Raw genomic sequence first — 13,018 nt, forward strand, 5'->3', positions numbered from 1 at the left:
GAAGAAAAGAGGGGCGATCAGCCTGCTACTTGACGCCTTTCATACATATTCTGTTTTATTTTTTTAATGTATTTGTGTTTGTGTATATATATATATTATGTATATATACTATTTTAATATAATTTAGACTTGATCATAGAACTCATAGGCGCTGTCCCATCACAATAGAATCTCACGTTTTTTACTACCTTCTTTTACTCATGCAATGCAAATAGCTTAGTTTAGTTAAGTTTGTGTTAAGTACTTAGTCTGCTTTGTTTATAGACCTGTTGAGGCCTGTAGTGAATCTCAATCTAATCTTTCTTATAAAGGCTGGTGTTGTTTTCACCTTGTGAGTCTGCCGGTGTTTAATCATAGCTAAATGTGGTCCTGACAGCTTGTGTAGCTGTGATTGAACTGAGATGGCTGTGTTAGAATTGGAGAACCCTTTTGGGGGGCTAGGCTGCCTCCCTAAGAGAAAGGTGCAGCATACAGAGTAGGGCTGAACGATTATGGAAAATAATCTAATTGCGATTTTTTGCCCCAATATTGCGATTGCGATGCGATATGCGATTATTTTTTAAGGTCTTTGTCTTCTGTATTATTAAACAAAGACAAGCAATACATCATATAGTATGGCCAATACTATATTACATTAATTTTAAACTGTTCTTTCCTGGAAGACAGACCTCTGTTATGATGACATGAGGTGATGCATGAATTGATGACTGACATTTTTATTTAACTTCTTCAATCACAACAGTATATTTGAACATACACAATAGTTTATTTTTAGCTTACAAACATCTGAGCATAAAGTGCTGACAAGGAACCCTGGTGTAAACATTAAAATGAAAGTCAGTACAATGTGCAGATTGCAGAAATATACATAAACAAAATCAGTGGCTTTACCACACTCAGTTTTTCGACATCTGTGAACTACTAGACAGTCATTCAATTAAAAAATAATATTAAATAAATAAAACTAATAAAAAAAAAATACACACATCTTACTGATCTCTGCAGTCAGTAACATTACACATAAAGTGCAAACATAATAGCAATTGTATAAACACACACACAAACACGCCTTTAAAATTTAAAGGCGTGAAATTGGACGGTCTAGTTCTGATTAGCGTCACCGCTGTCTCGGTGGAGTTTAATAAACTCGGCCGTCTGCTTCTTGCTATCTAAAATATAACCAGACACTGGCGTAAATTCTCGACTGTCTCATACTTCTGTTTAATAAGTTTTCTGTTTGACGTTTAGTCAGCTGTGTGAAAACCAAGGAGGAACCCACCCGGGGGATTAATAAAGTTTTATTTTATCTAATCTAATAACTTTAATCTCAGCCAAACCGATTTACTCACGAACAAACAAAACACTGAAAAAAGCCCAACAATAACATTTTTAGGTTGTCTAAGTGACTTATATATTACGTTTAACCCGAGCAGCGAAACTCCGCGGTGATCTGAAAATGATGTACCGGGAGTTGTGCCGTTCTCGGCCGCATCAGTAATCCTCGAGCTCCCGGCTAGCTGTCGAGCTGGTGGGTAGCAGACGCCTCTGAAAACGTCGAAGCACTTTTGCAAATATGGGATATCTTGATAAACCGAGCAGATATTTGATGTTTACACAACTACTTTCTCGCCTGAAAATATGTTAAAAGTTTATTTTGTGACCCAGAAAGATTAGTATGAGTAATTTTAAAACTTAGTAGCGGCCGCCATTGCTGGAAACTGGAGTTTGGCTGGGCCGCGCTATGAATTCTGGGATATGGTAGTAATTTGGACAGCCTTATAATCGCAGTATAATCGCAGCCTTTGCGGTTAGAAAATTGCACTTGATCATGTCGCGATATTATCGCAAATGCGATATATCGTTCAGCCCTAATACAGAGTTGCTGTTGGTAGCCACGCAGAGGCAAATTTTGCATTCAGGGGATTCACTATTAAAGTGCACTTTGATTAAGTTTGTGCTCATCTGGAGAGCACTTATTAGAAAAGGACCCGTACTTTGTCTTTGACTAATAAATACGATCTGTATTTGAAACAGGTTGTGTGCTCGCAGAAATGAACACATTCAAAGCTAAGTCCACTGTATACAGGTAGATGTAGACATACATGCAGTAGTTTAGTAACCTTTCAGGGATTTTAAGTTTTTTTTCTTCATTTGTGTCCAATATTCCTTCTTCTAGTCCTGTATAGTGTTTCCTGACATATTTCTAGAATATTAAAACATAGGGGTTTTTTTGGGGTTTTTTGGGTAATCAGTGCTTTAAAATCGTCTCACCTCTCTCTGTCCTTTACAGTATTGCTCCAGCTGGCCAACGATGCATTTCCCAGGGACATGATGCTGGCTCTGTCCTACTTACTTGCTCTGCCTCAGGTAGGGGGACACTCGCACACGTCCTGGTAACAAAAGGAGTTGGATTTTATTTTATTGAGACCATCAGATAGTTGAGCTAATGCATTTTGTCTGCATGATCTATTTCATTTGACATTTTACACCTTTGATTTGACCTCTCATGTTATTAGACATTTCACAAGTTGTAAATATGCATCTCTCTTTGTGTAACAGTGTGAGAACAGTCCACCGTCATAGGCTAGGCTGTGCAAAGACTGAGGCGAGATGTAATGCAGTAGTCTACTTTCATCTCAGGCCTCTTGATTTAGAATATGTTGAAAGCAAAGAGTCAATTTGTGAAAATGCCACTGTAATTGTTTGTCTTGCATGTCCTTATATTTGTTCTTACCTGCAGGTGCTGGATGCCAACAGGTGTTTTGAGAAGCAGTGTCACTCGGCCTTGTCGCTCCAACTGGCTGCCTACTACTACTCCCTGCAGATCTACTCGCGCCTCATGCCCTGCTTCAAGGACAAGAACCACACTCTTTACCAGGTCAGTGTATTTCTGTGTATGACGGAGTGTTTGGGTGGTTGAATGAATAAATGTTCTGATGTTACCTTGGGAAGACACTAGATGCATGTCTGTGATGTTGTGTAGCCAAAACTGTTTTGTTCCACAGCTCGGAAATACACAAAGAGCGTTTCAGAACTGGGGTGTTTGTTTGCACGTCATCTTTTATTTTGAAAAAGAAAAATCTCTATGCTGTTCTTGTGTATGACTTCTGCCCTGCCTCATCTGCTCTACAGCATGACTTGGCTTCTGTCAAAAATAGATTTACCACATATTTTTAGTCATGTGGTGCAGAAAGCTGCTTTTGGGATGCTTAGAAAATGCACTGCAGTGCAGCTGTTGAACGCACAGACAAAAGAATCCAGTTTTAAGCAGCTAGGACACAAAATCTTGATGTGTTGTGAACAGATTATTTTTAGGTCTAGGTCTTGAAACTTTAGAGCCTCAGTGCAGGATTTAGCTGTTTAGGCAGTGCATTTTACTGGTTGGGAGGATCATAGCAAAACAGTGTTTCACCTGTGGTTTAAGTTTGTTTCAAGGTTGCTTCAATAATAAGTGGAGTGAATATAGATGTGTGTATGGCTTTTGAAATGAAATTTTATGTATGCTTTTGTTTGACATTTATTTAAGGAGGAACTAGTATCATAGACATTAAATGTCAGAGCAAACTGTCCACAATCGCAAGAAATGCATCTGTGTGAGTCTGGGTGATCTAACAGTGCAAACATGATTTGATTTATAAATAAAGATTGAGCCAGTTAATTTCAATAATAATCAGCATTCTACCATAAGCAGCTCAGATTTGTAAGTCACAAAGGAGCAGGTGAAGAAGGACAAGGAAGCCAGTACTGACCAGTATAATACAGTGGGAGTGTAGGTTTACTGCATGTGTGTTTCTGTCCAGAAAAAGCATGGCCATTCGCATCAATGAGAGGCAGCTGAAGGGGAATCAATATGTTTAGATAGGGCAAACCCCTTTGTTAGAAATTGATGGACACTGTGTTGGGTCTGGGAGGTCGGGTAAGTCTGACAGCTCAGGTGGAGGTCTGTATTATTACAAACTATACCTCCCTATGAACCTGAAATCTGTGTGTGACAGGAGGGTGCGAGTTTTTTAGAAGACTGGAGACGAGGCAGATCAACTCGATCATATAAAAACAATGAAATGTAAGAAAAGATGCATAATATTATCATCCAGTGTAAGGTTTATGCCACATAAATGCCCTAAATTAACAGTACTGGTAATTCCCAAATGCATTATTTATGTTTCTATAAGGGTTAATCCAGTAGTATGTGCAGGCTCTTCAAATAAAATGATATTTTTTAATGCAAAAATATAATTATTGTAATTATCTATGAAGTTTTGAATTCACTGTCATACTGTCAACAGAAACATTGTTTCATTGGTTGAATATTATGCTTGATGCAGCGTGAATTCTTTTTGTCTGCCAAAGTAAGGAGCAATATATAATTTTCAGTTTTAAATAGTTTTTTTTCATGTTTTCATGACACGTGTACTCACACTCATATATATATACACACACTCACCTTTGTTTTCTTTTTCATACAACATACATTCAGCTCTATCCTAGCCCTTGACGTTTGCCATTATACTTCAGTATTACTCACCTTACCAGTTAGCTGTTCTCATTCTCATTTGATTCCTTCAGTTATCTTTCATTGCAAATAAATTAATGGATTTGAAGACTATTTCGCTGCACATTTTGTTATGACGACAGAATAGTGAGATCAGCGAGGCTACAGGCACAAATGACATGGTTCAAATGCCGCTTGGCTGCGCAGATGTAGGAGGACAAAGTAAGATTTTTTAAAAAAGAGTGACAAAAAAATGCCAAATAATAATTAGCCATCAGAAATGGAACAAACTGGGAAAATGACTGTAATTATTCTTTTAGACATCTGAATACTAATGCAGTTTAATTGTGCTTTAGTTTAAACCAGCAATGCATTGTGTACCAGCTATTGCTCTTGAAGAAGTTTTAAGCATGTTTCTGTGTGTACACAGCATCTTCTTTTTCTAAGTAAGGCAAGAAAAACAAGAGATCAGAAAATGTGATTGAGAAGTGAAAGAAGAGGCTGCAAAGTGGGGGTGGGGATGGGGGGTGATTGGCAGAGAATAACTGAAGAAATGGCTCTGACCTTTTCTTTGAGTGGACCCTGGCTCTCATGGGTTTTAGTGCAGGTAGAAGAAGGGAGGTAAAATGTTGAAATAAAAGAACAGAAAAAAGGAAAGAGGCCAGCAGAAGAAGTGGATAAGTGTGTCCCAGTTGACATTCAAGGTTAGAATTGCACGCTCTCACATTCCCGCTCACACAAGCACACCAGTAAGTTGCTCTCCGCGCACACACTCATCGGCACGCAGTGACGCACACACATCCTTCCTGCATCCTAATGGCAGTAATCACTCCCTGAACTCCTGCCTCAAGTGAAGTTCAAGTCCATTAACTTAAAATATATACAGCTTTTTCCTTCTGCTCCACACTTTAGCAGTTGTACTTTCATTTTTAGCTCATTTCTTCATTTTTTTCCTTTTTCTTTTTTTTTTTTTTTTAAAGTTGTCATTTCCTTTTCCTTTTTTTCCAGTCTTAGTATGTTCTACAAGAGTGAGTGCTTGTTATCATTATGTTCCAGGTCTCGTCTTCGCTCGCCTCTCTTATTGAAGAAGTAGTGGCCATTTTTACCATCAGTGAAAGAAGCGTTATTGGAAAAAAACTTTCAACCTATCTACTCTCTTTCTCCACTTTCACATATTTTTTCCTATTGGATTTTTTTCCCCTCTCTCCTCTGCTGTGTGCTTTTTTTATGTTTCCTTTTATGCCCCACCATTGTCAGTTAAGTCAAATGGTTTGCTTTGTTGGTATGACATTTCTGGTTTATGCGTTTCCATGATGCTTCTCTCCATCCACATTATGCTGCTCTGTCCGCTATCGTTTCCTGTTCATTCTGCGTTCGGTTTAGGCTTTTTTCCCAATAGGCCTGCCTCACTCTTGTTGAATCTCAGGCCTCTCTATTTACAATACTATCTTAACTGTGCATGCTTTATACAGTTTTCTTGTGCTTTCTTTAGCTCTTGCTTTCTCTTATCTATTAAGGCACACATTGTACTTAATGTGATATTGCATTTCAGATATGTATGACAGGGTGCGCGTATCTATATTTCATGCACACGCTTGCTTTGCATTGCAAATGAGGTTATGGGGGGAAAAATTACCTACCAAAGCATGTGTTTTTTATATTTGGGCATACGTGAAGCATTTGTGCGCCTGCTTTTGTTTTTTGCATTCATATATCACAGTTGGCACACATTATTGTATGCGCTCCAGTTTAAGATCTGTTTTCCTGTGACAGCGGGGGGCACATTTGTATGTGCGTTTGTGTGTTGTGGTGTGTCACGCTGTCTCACAGTGTTTCCCACTTGGTACTTGAAGAGCAGTAACACTGTCTCAATAACTCTCACGCTCTTTCAATTCTCTTGTCGCTATCACATAATTCCATGCCCAGGCAATAAGACGCCAAACACTCAAGCCACTGAAGTCATTCAATTGCAAATAGAAATGGAACTCTCTGTGGATTTACTCAAGGTGTTTGATGTGTTTTTAAAGCCTCAATGAACAGCTTGTTTTTATATTTTATTTTTTTTAGATGTAGAGGTTTTGTAATGGGTACTGCCTTCAAAAGGAAAATTACAAAATACGATAAAGGAAATGATTACAATCAGTTTTTGGATCAAAACTAGTCAAACATACAAATGTTGCATGTTTGACTAGTTTTGATCACATTAATCACATTAAACATTCATAAAATGCAAATTAGTAAATGTTACACATGCTATATTAAAGCTCTTATTTATTGTTCACTGTCAAAAGGAGCCTTATCTAATCAGCGTATAACTCAGTATACAAGTGTTATGTATAATACATAATACTTTTTGTTTTCACTGACATCATTCATACAGAGTTGCTTGGGCTTTCCATAAATGTCTTAGCAAGAGGTTAGCGTTAAAAATGCAATCATTAAAATCAACACCACTCACAAGTTGGTATATTGCTATAAATACTGAGTCTTGTAGGAATCCTAATTTTCCCAAGAATTATGCAATATTTCTATAATATCTGATTTATAAACCTGACACAACTCTAGGGGGAGTTGTTGAGTTGGTGTGTTATAGCAGTGTTTCCCAACATGTGCCGCGAGAAATAGTCAGGTGTGCCGTGGAAGATTATCTGGTTCCGCCTGATTAGTAATGGGCAGAAGAAATTACATGCTGTGAGACCACGCTGCGCGTAATAGCAATAGGTAAATATTTAAAAAGAAAACTAGTCAATCCGACCCAGATGAAGGCCCTAGCATGATTAGTGCTTAGAAGAAAGCAAAAAAAGGTATACTGGGGACAAACCGAGCCAATTCCGCTATACTTGGTGCTCGGGGAAAAATGATCAAAATGCTTTTCGTGACATTTTTGTTTGGTGATTTTTCTAATGTGAAATATGTGCCGTGGCTCCAAAAGGTTGGGAACCACTGTGTTACAGTATTTCAGCTGTATTTACCTACGTATTACTGCAGTAATTACCCAGTTGTATACTAAAACTAGTATTTATAATTTATCATGTAGAACATGAAGTCTTTGGGATCATATTGTACATGTTGTACATGATAAATTATCTGTTTGTTTACCATTGTTTAACATTAGACTTAATATTAATTGTTGACATCTGACAATGTAGCAGTTTTGCTAAGAAGAAGCTATGAAAAATATAAAATTACATAAGGTAAAAAATATCTGATGTATTTAGCAATGTATTCAAAACATTTAATTTACAATCATATCATTCTTTTCTCTTTGATTGCCTCTATTTATATATTTAAGGTAAAAAATCACTGTAATAAATTTGAGATTCATTTATTAGCATTCAGCATGTTCACTGAAGGTAAGGCCAAAGTCTTAGAGAGACTCTAAATACATGAAAGTATAACCGATATGCTTGTTGTCCATCATAAAACGCTGAGATGACATTTTCTGTCCAATTTTAAAATAGGAGTTTACCCATGTTAGCCCTGTTCAGCTGTTTTGTAGCACTCGCGGCATTTACATCTCCAAACTTCTTAAAGATTCTGTTCCCACTATTGACTTTGAAGGTCCTTAACTGTTACTTTCCCATCTGATTATGGCACCCAAGCATGACGGAGCGACTCGTGGCTTTGCGATACGGAGGCTGGGTTTCCATTATTCCCTAAGGCTTAATGAACCGATTTCCATTTGCTGCCACTGGAAGTTTTCATCAGAGTGGTTCAAGTGTTCATTTGCTAAATAGAGGTGCTCCTTATGTTAATTGCCCTGTTTATGGTTATATTGCAAAATAGCCTGTTTTTATGTAAGTGTTGCGGTCTGTTTACCTGTGCTTGTCAGTTTTGTAATGTGTGAGTGTGTGTATTATTGTGTGCGTTTGTGTGTGAGAATGCGTGTGCTTTGCATAATTGTAGCTGCGAATGTGGATCTGCTGTATGGCAATGTGCTGACTAGAGAGATTGAGATTTTTTCACTCACCCATTTATCTTTGCCTGGAGCTGCCATTCTCTCGCTTATTGAGTATTGATCACACACACACACACACACACACACACACACACACACACACACACACACACACACACACACACACACAAACATTTAAAGCATACCCAATTGTACTATATAAACACAGAACCAGAGTATACGATCCGGAAAACCTGCTTAGGTCTTTGTATATCTCATTATGACATTTAGTTTTAGAATAAAAATCCCACTAATCACTATTAGATGCTTAAGTTTCAGTTTGTATTTGAAGATGGAGTCACTGAACTGGAAAAAATATTTCCACAGTTATTAACTTTATAGATTTGTTTCTGATTCAACCTGAAAGCAAAGCTCAAAGTGCTCTCTCCATAGCATTATGATGGGTTTTTAAACCAGCACCTTGCTTACATCTAGAAACTTTTGATACTGTTTGGTTATTGCATAGGGATTCTTTTCTTTTTTACAATTTCAAAAACGTCCACAGCAAAATTCCAGCTGCCCGTGAAGGGAGCTGACCTTGAAAGTGCTGGACCGCTGTGCCAGTTCACTGTAGCTGAGTTAAGTGGAGTAATGAGTTGGAAAGCACCACGATTCCAATGACTTTTCCTTCCTCTTTTTGTGCACATATCGCAATGGTACAAATTGCAGTCTTGTAGCACAATCATTAGCAGTCTATATTTTACCCATGAGAACTCTGTAAAGCAGAGCCACTGCAGAAAGGGTCCTATTAGACAAATATGTCCTCTAAAAGCACTGTTGCAGCTGACTGGGAATGCTTCAGACCAAGTAGTCTCCAAACCTTTGATTAGATGCATAAGTTTGACTCTGCTAAGTTACTCCTGCTCCTCTTGCTTGTGCTGCTTTTCTTACGATCACTCCCCTTCATGGTGTATTGTGACCCACAGTGCAGCCACGCCTATTTATGGAGTAATTATTCCTTCGGAGGTGATAACTCATTTTTTTCCGCCCTGTCTTCTCACTAATTATGCGCACATACTGTATACACCATTTACAGAATTAGTGCTAATGAGGCCACTGACTGTATAGCTAAGTGTTAAACAAGACATAAATAAAACTAATTACATCATTACTGGGATACTGTCTGGAGAGAGAGAGGGGGAGACTCTTTATGACTTCTATTCAATCCTTATCACAGAAGGCAAGAGAGAATGTGTTAAATACTAGGTTAATCAGAAAAATGTGCGCATATGAGTGTTCTGTAAAAATAAATGTTACTATTCTGTTATTGATTGCACTGTTGGACTTTCAGACTGCTTGGAAGTTGAGAGGTAATATAGTTTCACCCACATTAGTGATGCGAATCCACAGGAGGTGATGTTTCTTGCAGCGTTGGGGAAACTTCTTTGCCAAACATCTAATTATTTTACACTGGAGTGAGTTGAATGACAACCAGTAAATCCTGGGAGGAAATATAGCTTAGCAAAGTAGAACATAAAGTACTTTGAACTTATTTGTTTAAAAAAAAGTGATGAATCGATAAATATTCATCACTTTTTACTCCCTGGAGTAAAGGAGACGGTCTATACGAAATAATAACTAAATGGAGAAAAAGTCACATGCTTCAGAAAAGGGAAGGAATGCCCATTTGCTCACTGGTTGACAGGCATGTGCCGTATCATATTTATATCATAATATAAATGTATGATACCATGATGACATAAATGATGTAGCAATGCCTTTTAATTACACTTCCCAGCAGGCAAAACAAAGAGACTAGTCTGACAAAACACAATAATATAAAAGCGTAAAACAGATTAACTTCACCAAAACACACCAAGTACAGCCAGGCTAATAAAAAGGAGACACTTGCAATAAAAAGGAAGAGAAAATGCTGCCTGGATGTTACTGATGGAGTTTCATGGTGGAAAAGGAGGGCTTTAAGTAACTAGTTTAAAAGCTTGAACCAAGATACAACGTCCCAGACAGCTTTATTATGTAATAATACCGTGCAGCTCCTGAAGACTTACAAGGCTAAGTCAATTTTAAGTGTCAAGCACTAGGGCTGAACGATATATCGCATTTGCGATAATATCGCGACATGATCAAGTGCAATTTTCTAACCGCAAAGGCTGCGATTATACTCTGGACATGTCCAAATTCATGGGCTGTATCCTCCTGAGGCCGCATTTGTAGACCGATTACGTCACAGCGACGCGCCGAAGGCTGTCCAAATTACTACCATATCCCAGAATTCATAGCGCGGCCCAGCCAAACTCCAGTTTCCAGCAATGGCGGCCGCTACTAAGTTTTAAAATTACTCATACTAATCTTTCTGGGTCACAAAATAAACTTTTAACATATTTTCAGGCGAGAAAGTAGTTGTGTAAACATCAAATATCTGCTCGGTTTATCAAGATATCCCATATTTGCAAAAGTGCTTCGACGTTTTCAGAGGCGTCTGCTACCCACCAGCTCGACAGCTAGCCGGGAGCTCGAGGGTTACTGATGCGGCCGAGAACGGCACAACTCCCGGCACATCATTTTCAGATCACCGCGGAGTTTCGCTGCTCGGGTTAAACGTAATATATAAGTCACTTAGACAACCTAAAAATGTTATTGTTGGGCTTTTTTCAGTGTTTTGTTTGTTCGTGAGTAAATCGGTTTGGCTGAGATTAAAGTTATTAGATTAGATAAAATAAAACTTTATTAATCCCCCGGGTGGGTTCCTCCTTGGTTTTCACACAGCTGACTAAACGTCAAACAGAAAACTTATTAAACAGAAGTATGAGACAGTCGAGAATTTACGCCAGTGTCTGGTTATATTTTAGATAGCAAGAAGCAGACGGCCGAGTTTATTAAACTCCACCGAGACAGCGGTGACGCTAATCAGAACTAGACCGTCCAATTTCACGCCTTTAAATTTTAAAGGCGTGTTTGTGTGTGTGTTTATACAATTGCTATTATGTTTGCACTTTATGTGTAATGTTACTGACTGCAGAGATCAGTAAGATGTGTGTATTTTTTATTTATTAGTTTTATTTATTTAATATTATTTTTTAATTGAATGACTGTCTAGTAGTTCACAGATGTCGAAAAACTGAGTGTGGTAAAGCCACTGATTTTTTTTATGTATATTTCTGCAATCTGCACATTGTACTGACTTTCATTTTAATGTTTACACCAGGGTTCCTTGCCAGCACTTTATGCTCAGATGTTTGTAAGCTAAAAATAAACTATTGTGTATGTTCAAATATACTGTTGTGATTGAAGAAGTTAAATAAAAATGTCAGTCATCAATTCATGCATCACCTCATGTCATCATAACAGAGGTCTGTCTTCCAGGAAAGAACAGTTTAAAATTAATGTAATATAGTATTGGCCATACTATATGATGTATTGCTTGTCTTTGTTTAATAATACAGAAGACAAAGACCTTAAAAAATAATCACATATCGCATCGCAATCTTGGGGCAAAAAATCGCAATTAGATCGTTTTCCATAATCGTTCAGCCCTATCAAGCACTTATGTTATTCTTTTGTTCTTACATTTGATTTATGCTATTTATGTAATGCTGCTGCTGTAAATAAAGTCACACTTCATCTGGGTTGCCAGACCATAAGTCTGGAAAAGAAAGATGCAAAATGTGCTTAGTTTGGTTTGCACTAACAGATGCTGCTGTCTGCAAGGTCCAGTCACAAACTAGAATGTAATATAATGTTTTTTTTTCTATATCATCATAAATGCAGTGCATATCACAAAATGTCTTGAAATATTGCATTATTTCTTACAACTTTGAGGATATATTGCTGACCTGGTCACAGCTGACTGCTAAATTACGCTGGAATAAAATATTAAACACTTACCATATGTGGAGCACAGATTTTAATGAATGGCTGTGCATTGAATGCATTGTCTGGGTGGGTCTTCTCTGAGGTTGGTATCAAAGACAAAAACGTTGTGGCACTTATAAGAGGAGTGTCCGACGTGGGTAATTTGGTCAGTGTTCTTTTGTTCAGATTTCCAGTTGAACCTCTTAAAATGTGGATGTTGAGGCGTTGATGTTGATAGTGATAAATGCCAGTCATCTAGTGTCGCACATGAGGTTGTGGATATTTATGAATCCCAAAAGCTTATATGTTAATAATGCCGTTGATCCCCTGACTTTTCCTACGGTGAAATTTCCTGAGTATAAGTGGATGAGATACCATAAAATTTGCAACACTTATTCAAGCTTGCAGCTGTCTGTCTGCTTTTTAATCTTGACATTTTACCTAAAACCGCTGTTGTGCCTACAGCCTCACAAAGCTCATCAGACCTTGTCAAGAACTGTCTACTCAGCCATACATTTTACCTGGATTTGTACAATATGCTATACCTTCTGAAAGTGTTCCCATGCAGTAGATATAAAACATGTTGAACACGCTCATATGACTTCTCATTGCGCCAGCGTGCATCAAAGTTTTACATGGTGCTATTATCTGCAGGCGAAACACTGGGAGGTAATGAGGAAAACGGCACTGAATGATAGCACATTAATATTTAATCAGGATGGCGAACTTGACAAACTCACAAATATCACTATGAA

At 37.9% G+C, this 13,018-nt stretch overlaps 1 protein-coding gene across 2 annotated transcripts in view; it reads left to right on the top strand.

Moving 5' to 3' along the window:
* The window catches only part of nbas (NBAS subunit of NRZ tethering complex), a 197,495-nt gene that overhangs the window by 89,306 nt on the left and 95,171 nt on the right, over nucleotides 1-13,018 (top strand). For both annotated transcript variants that reach the window (XR_013971666.1, XM_080882594.1), the window contains exons 40-41: nucleotides 2,291-2,367; nucleotides 2,741-2,878. Coding sequence is in view for 1 of the 2 variants with exons in the window: in XM_080882594.1 (XP_080738720.1) it covers nucleotides 2,291-2,367; nucleotides 2,741-2,878 (215 nt within the window). In the remaining variant the exon portion in view is untranslated. The remainder of the gene's footprint in view (nucleotides 1-2,290; nucleotides 2,368-2,740; nucleotides 2,879-13,018) is intronic.

Source organism: Rhamphochromis sp. 'chilingali' (assembly GCF_963969265.1).
Source record: "Rhamphochromis sp. 'chilingali' genome assembly, chromosome: 5".
NCBI lineage: Eukaryota > Metazoa > Chordata > Actinopteri > Cichliformes > Cichlidae > Rhamphochromis > Rhamphochromis sp. 'chilingali'.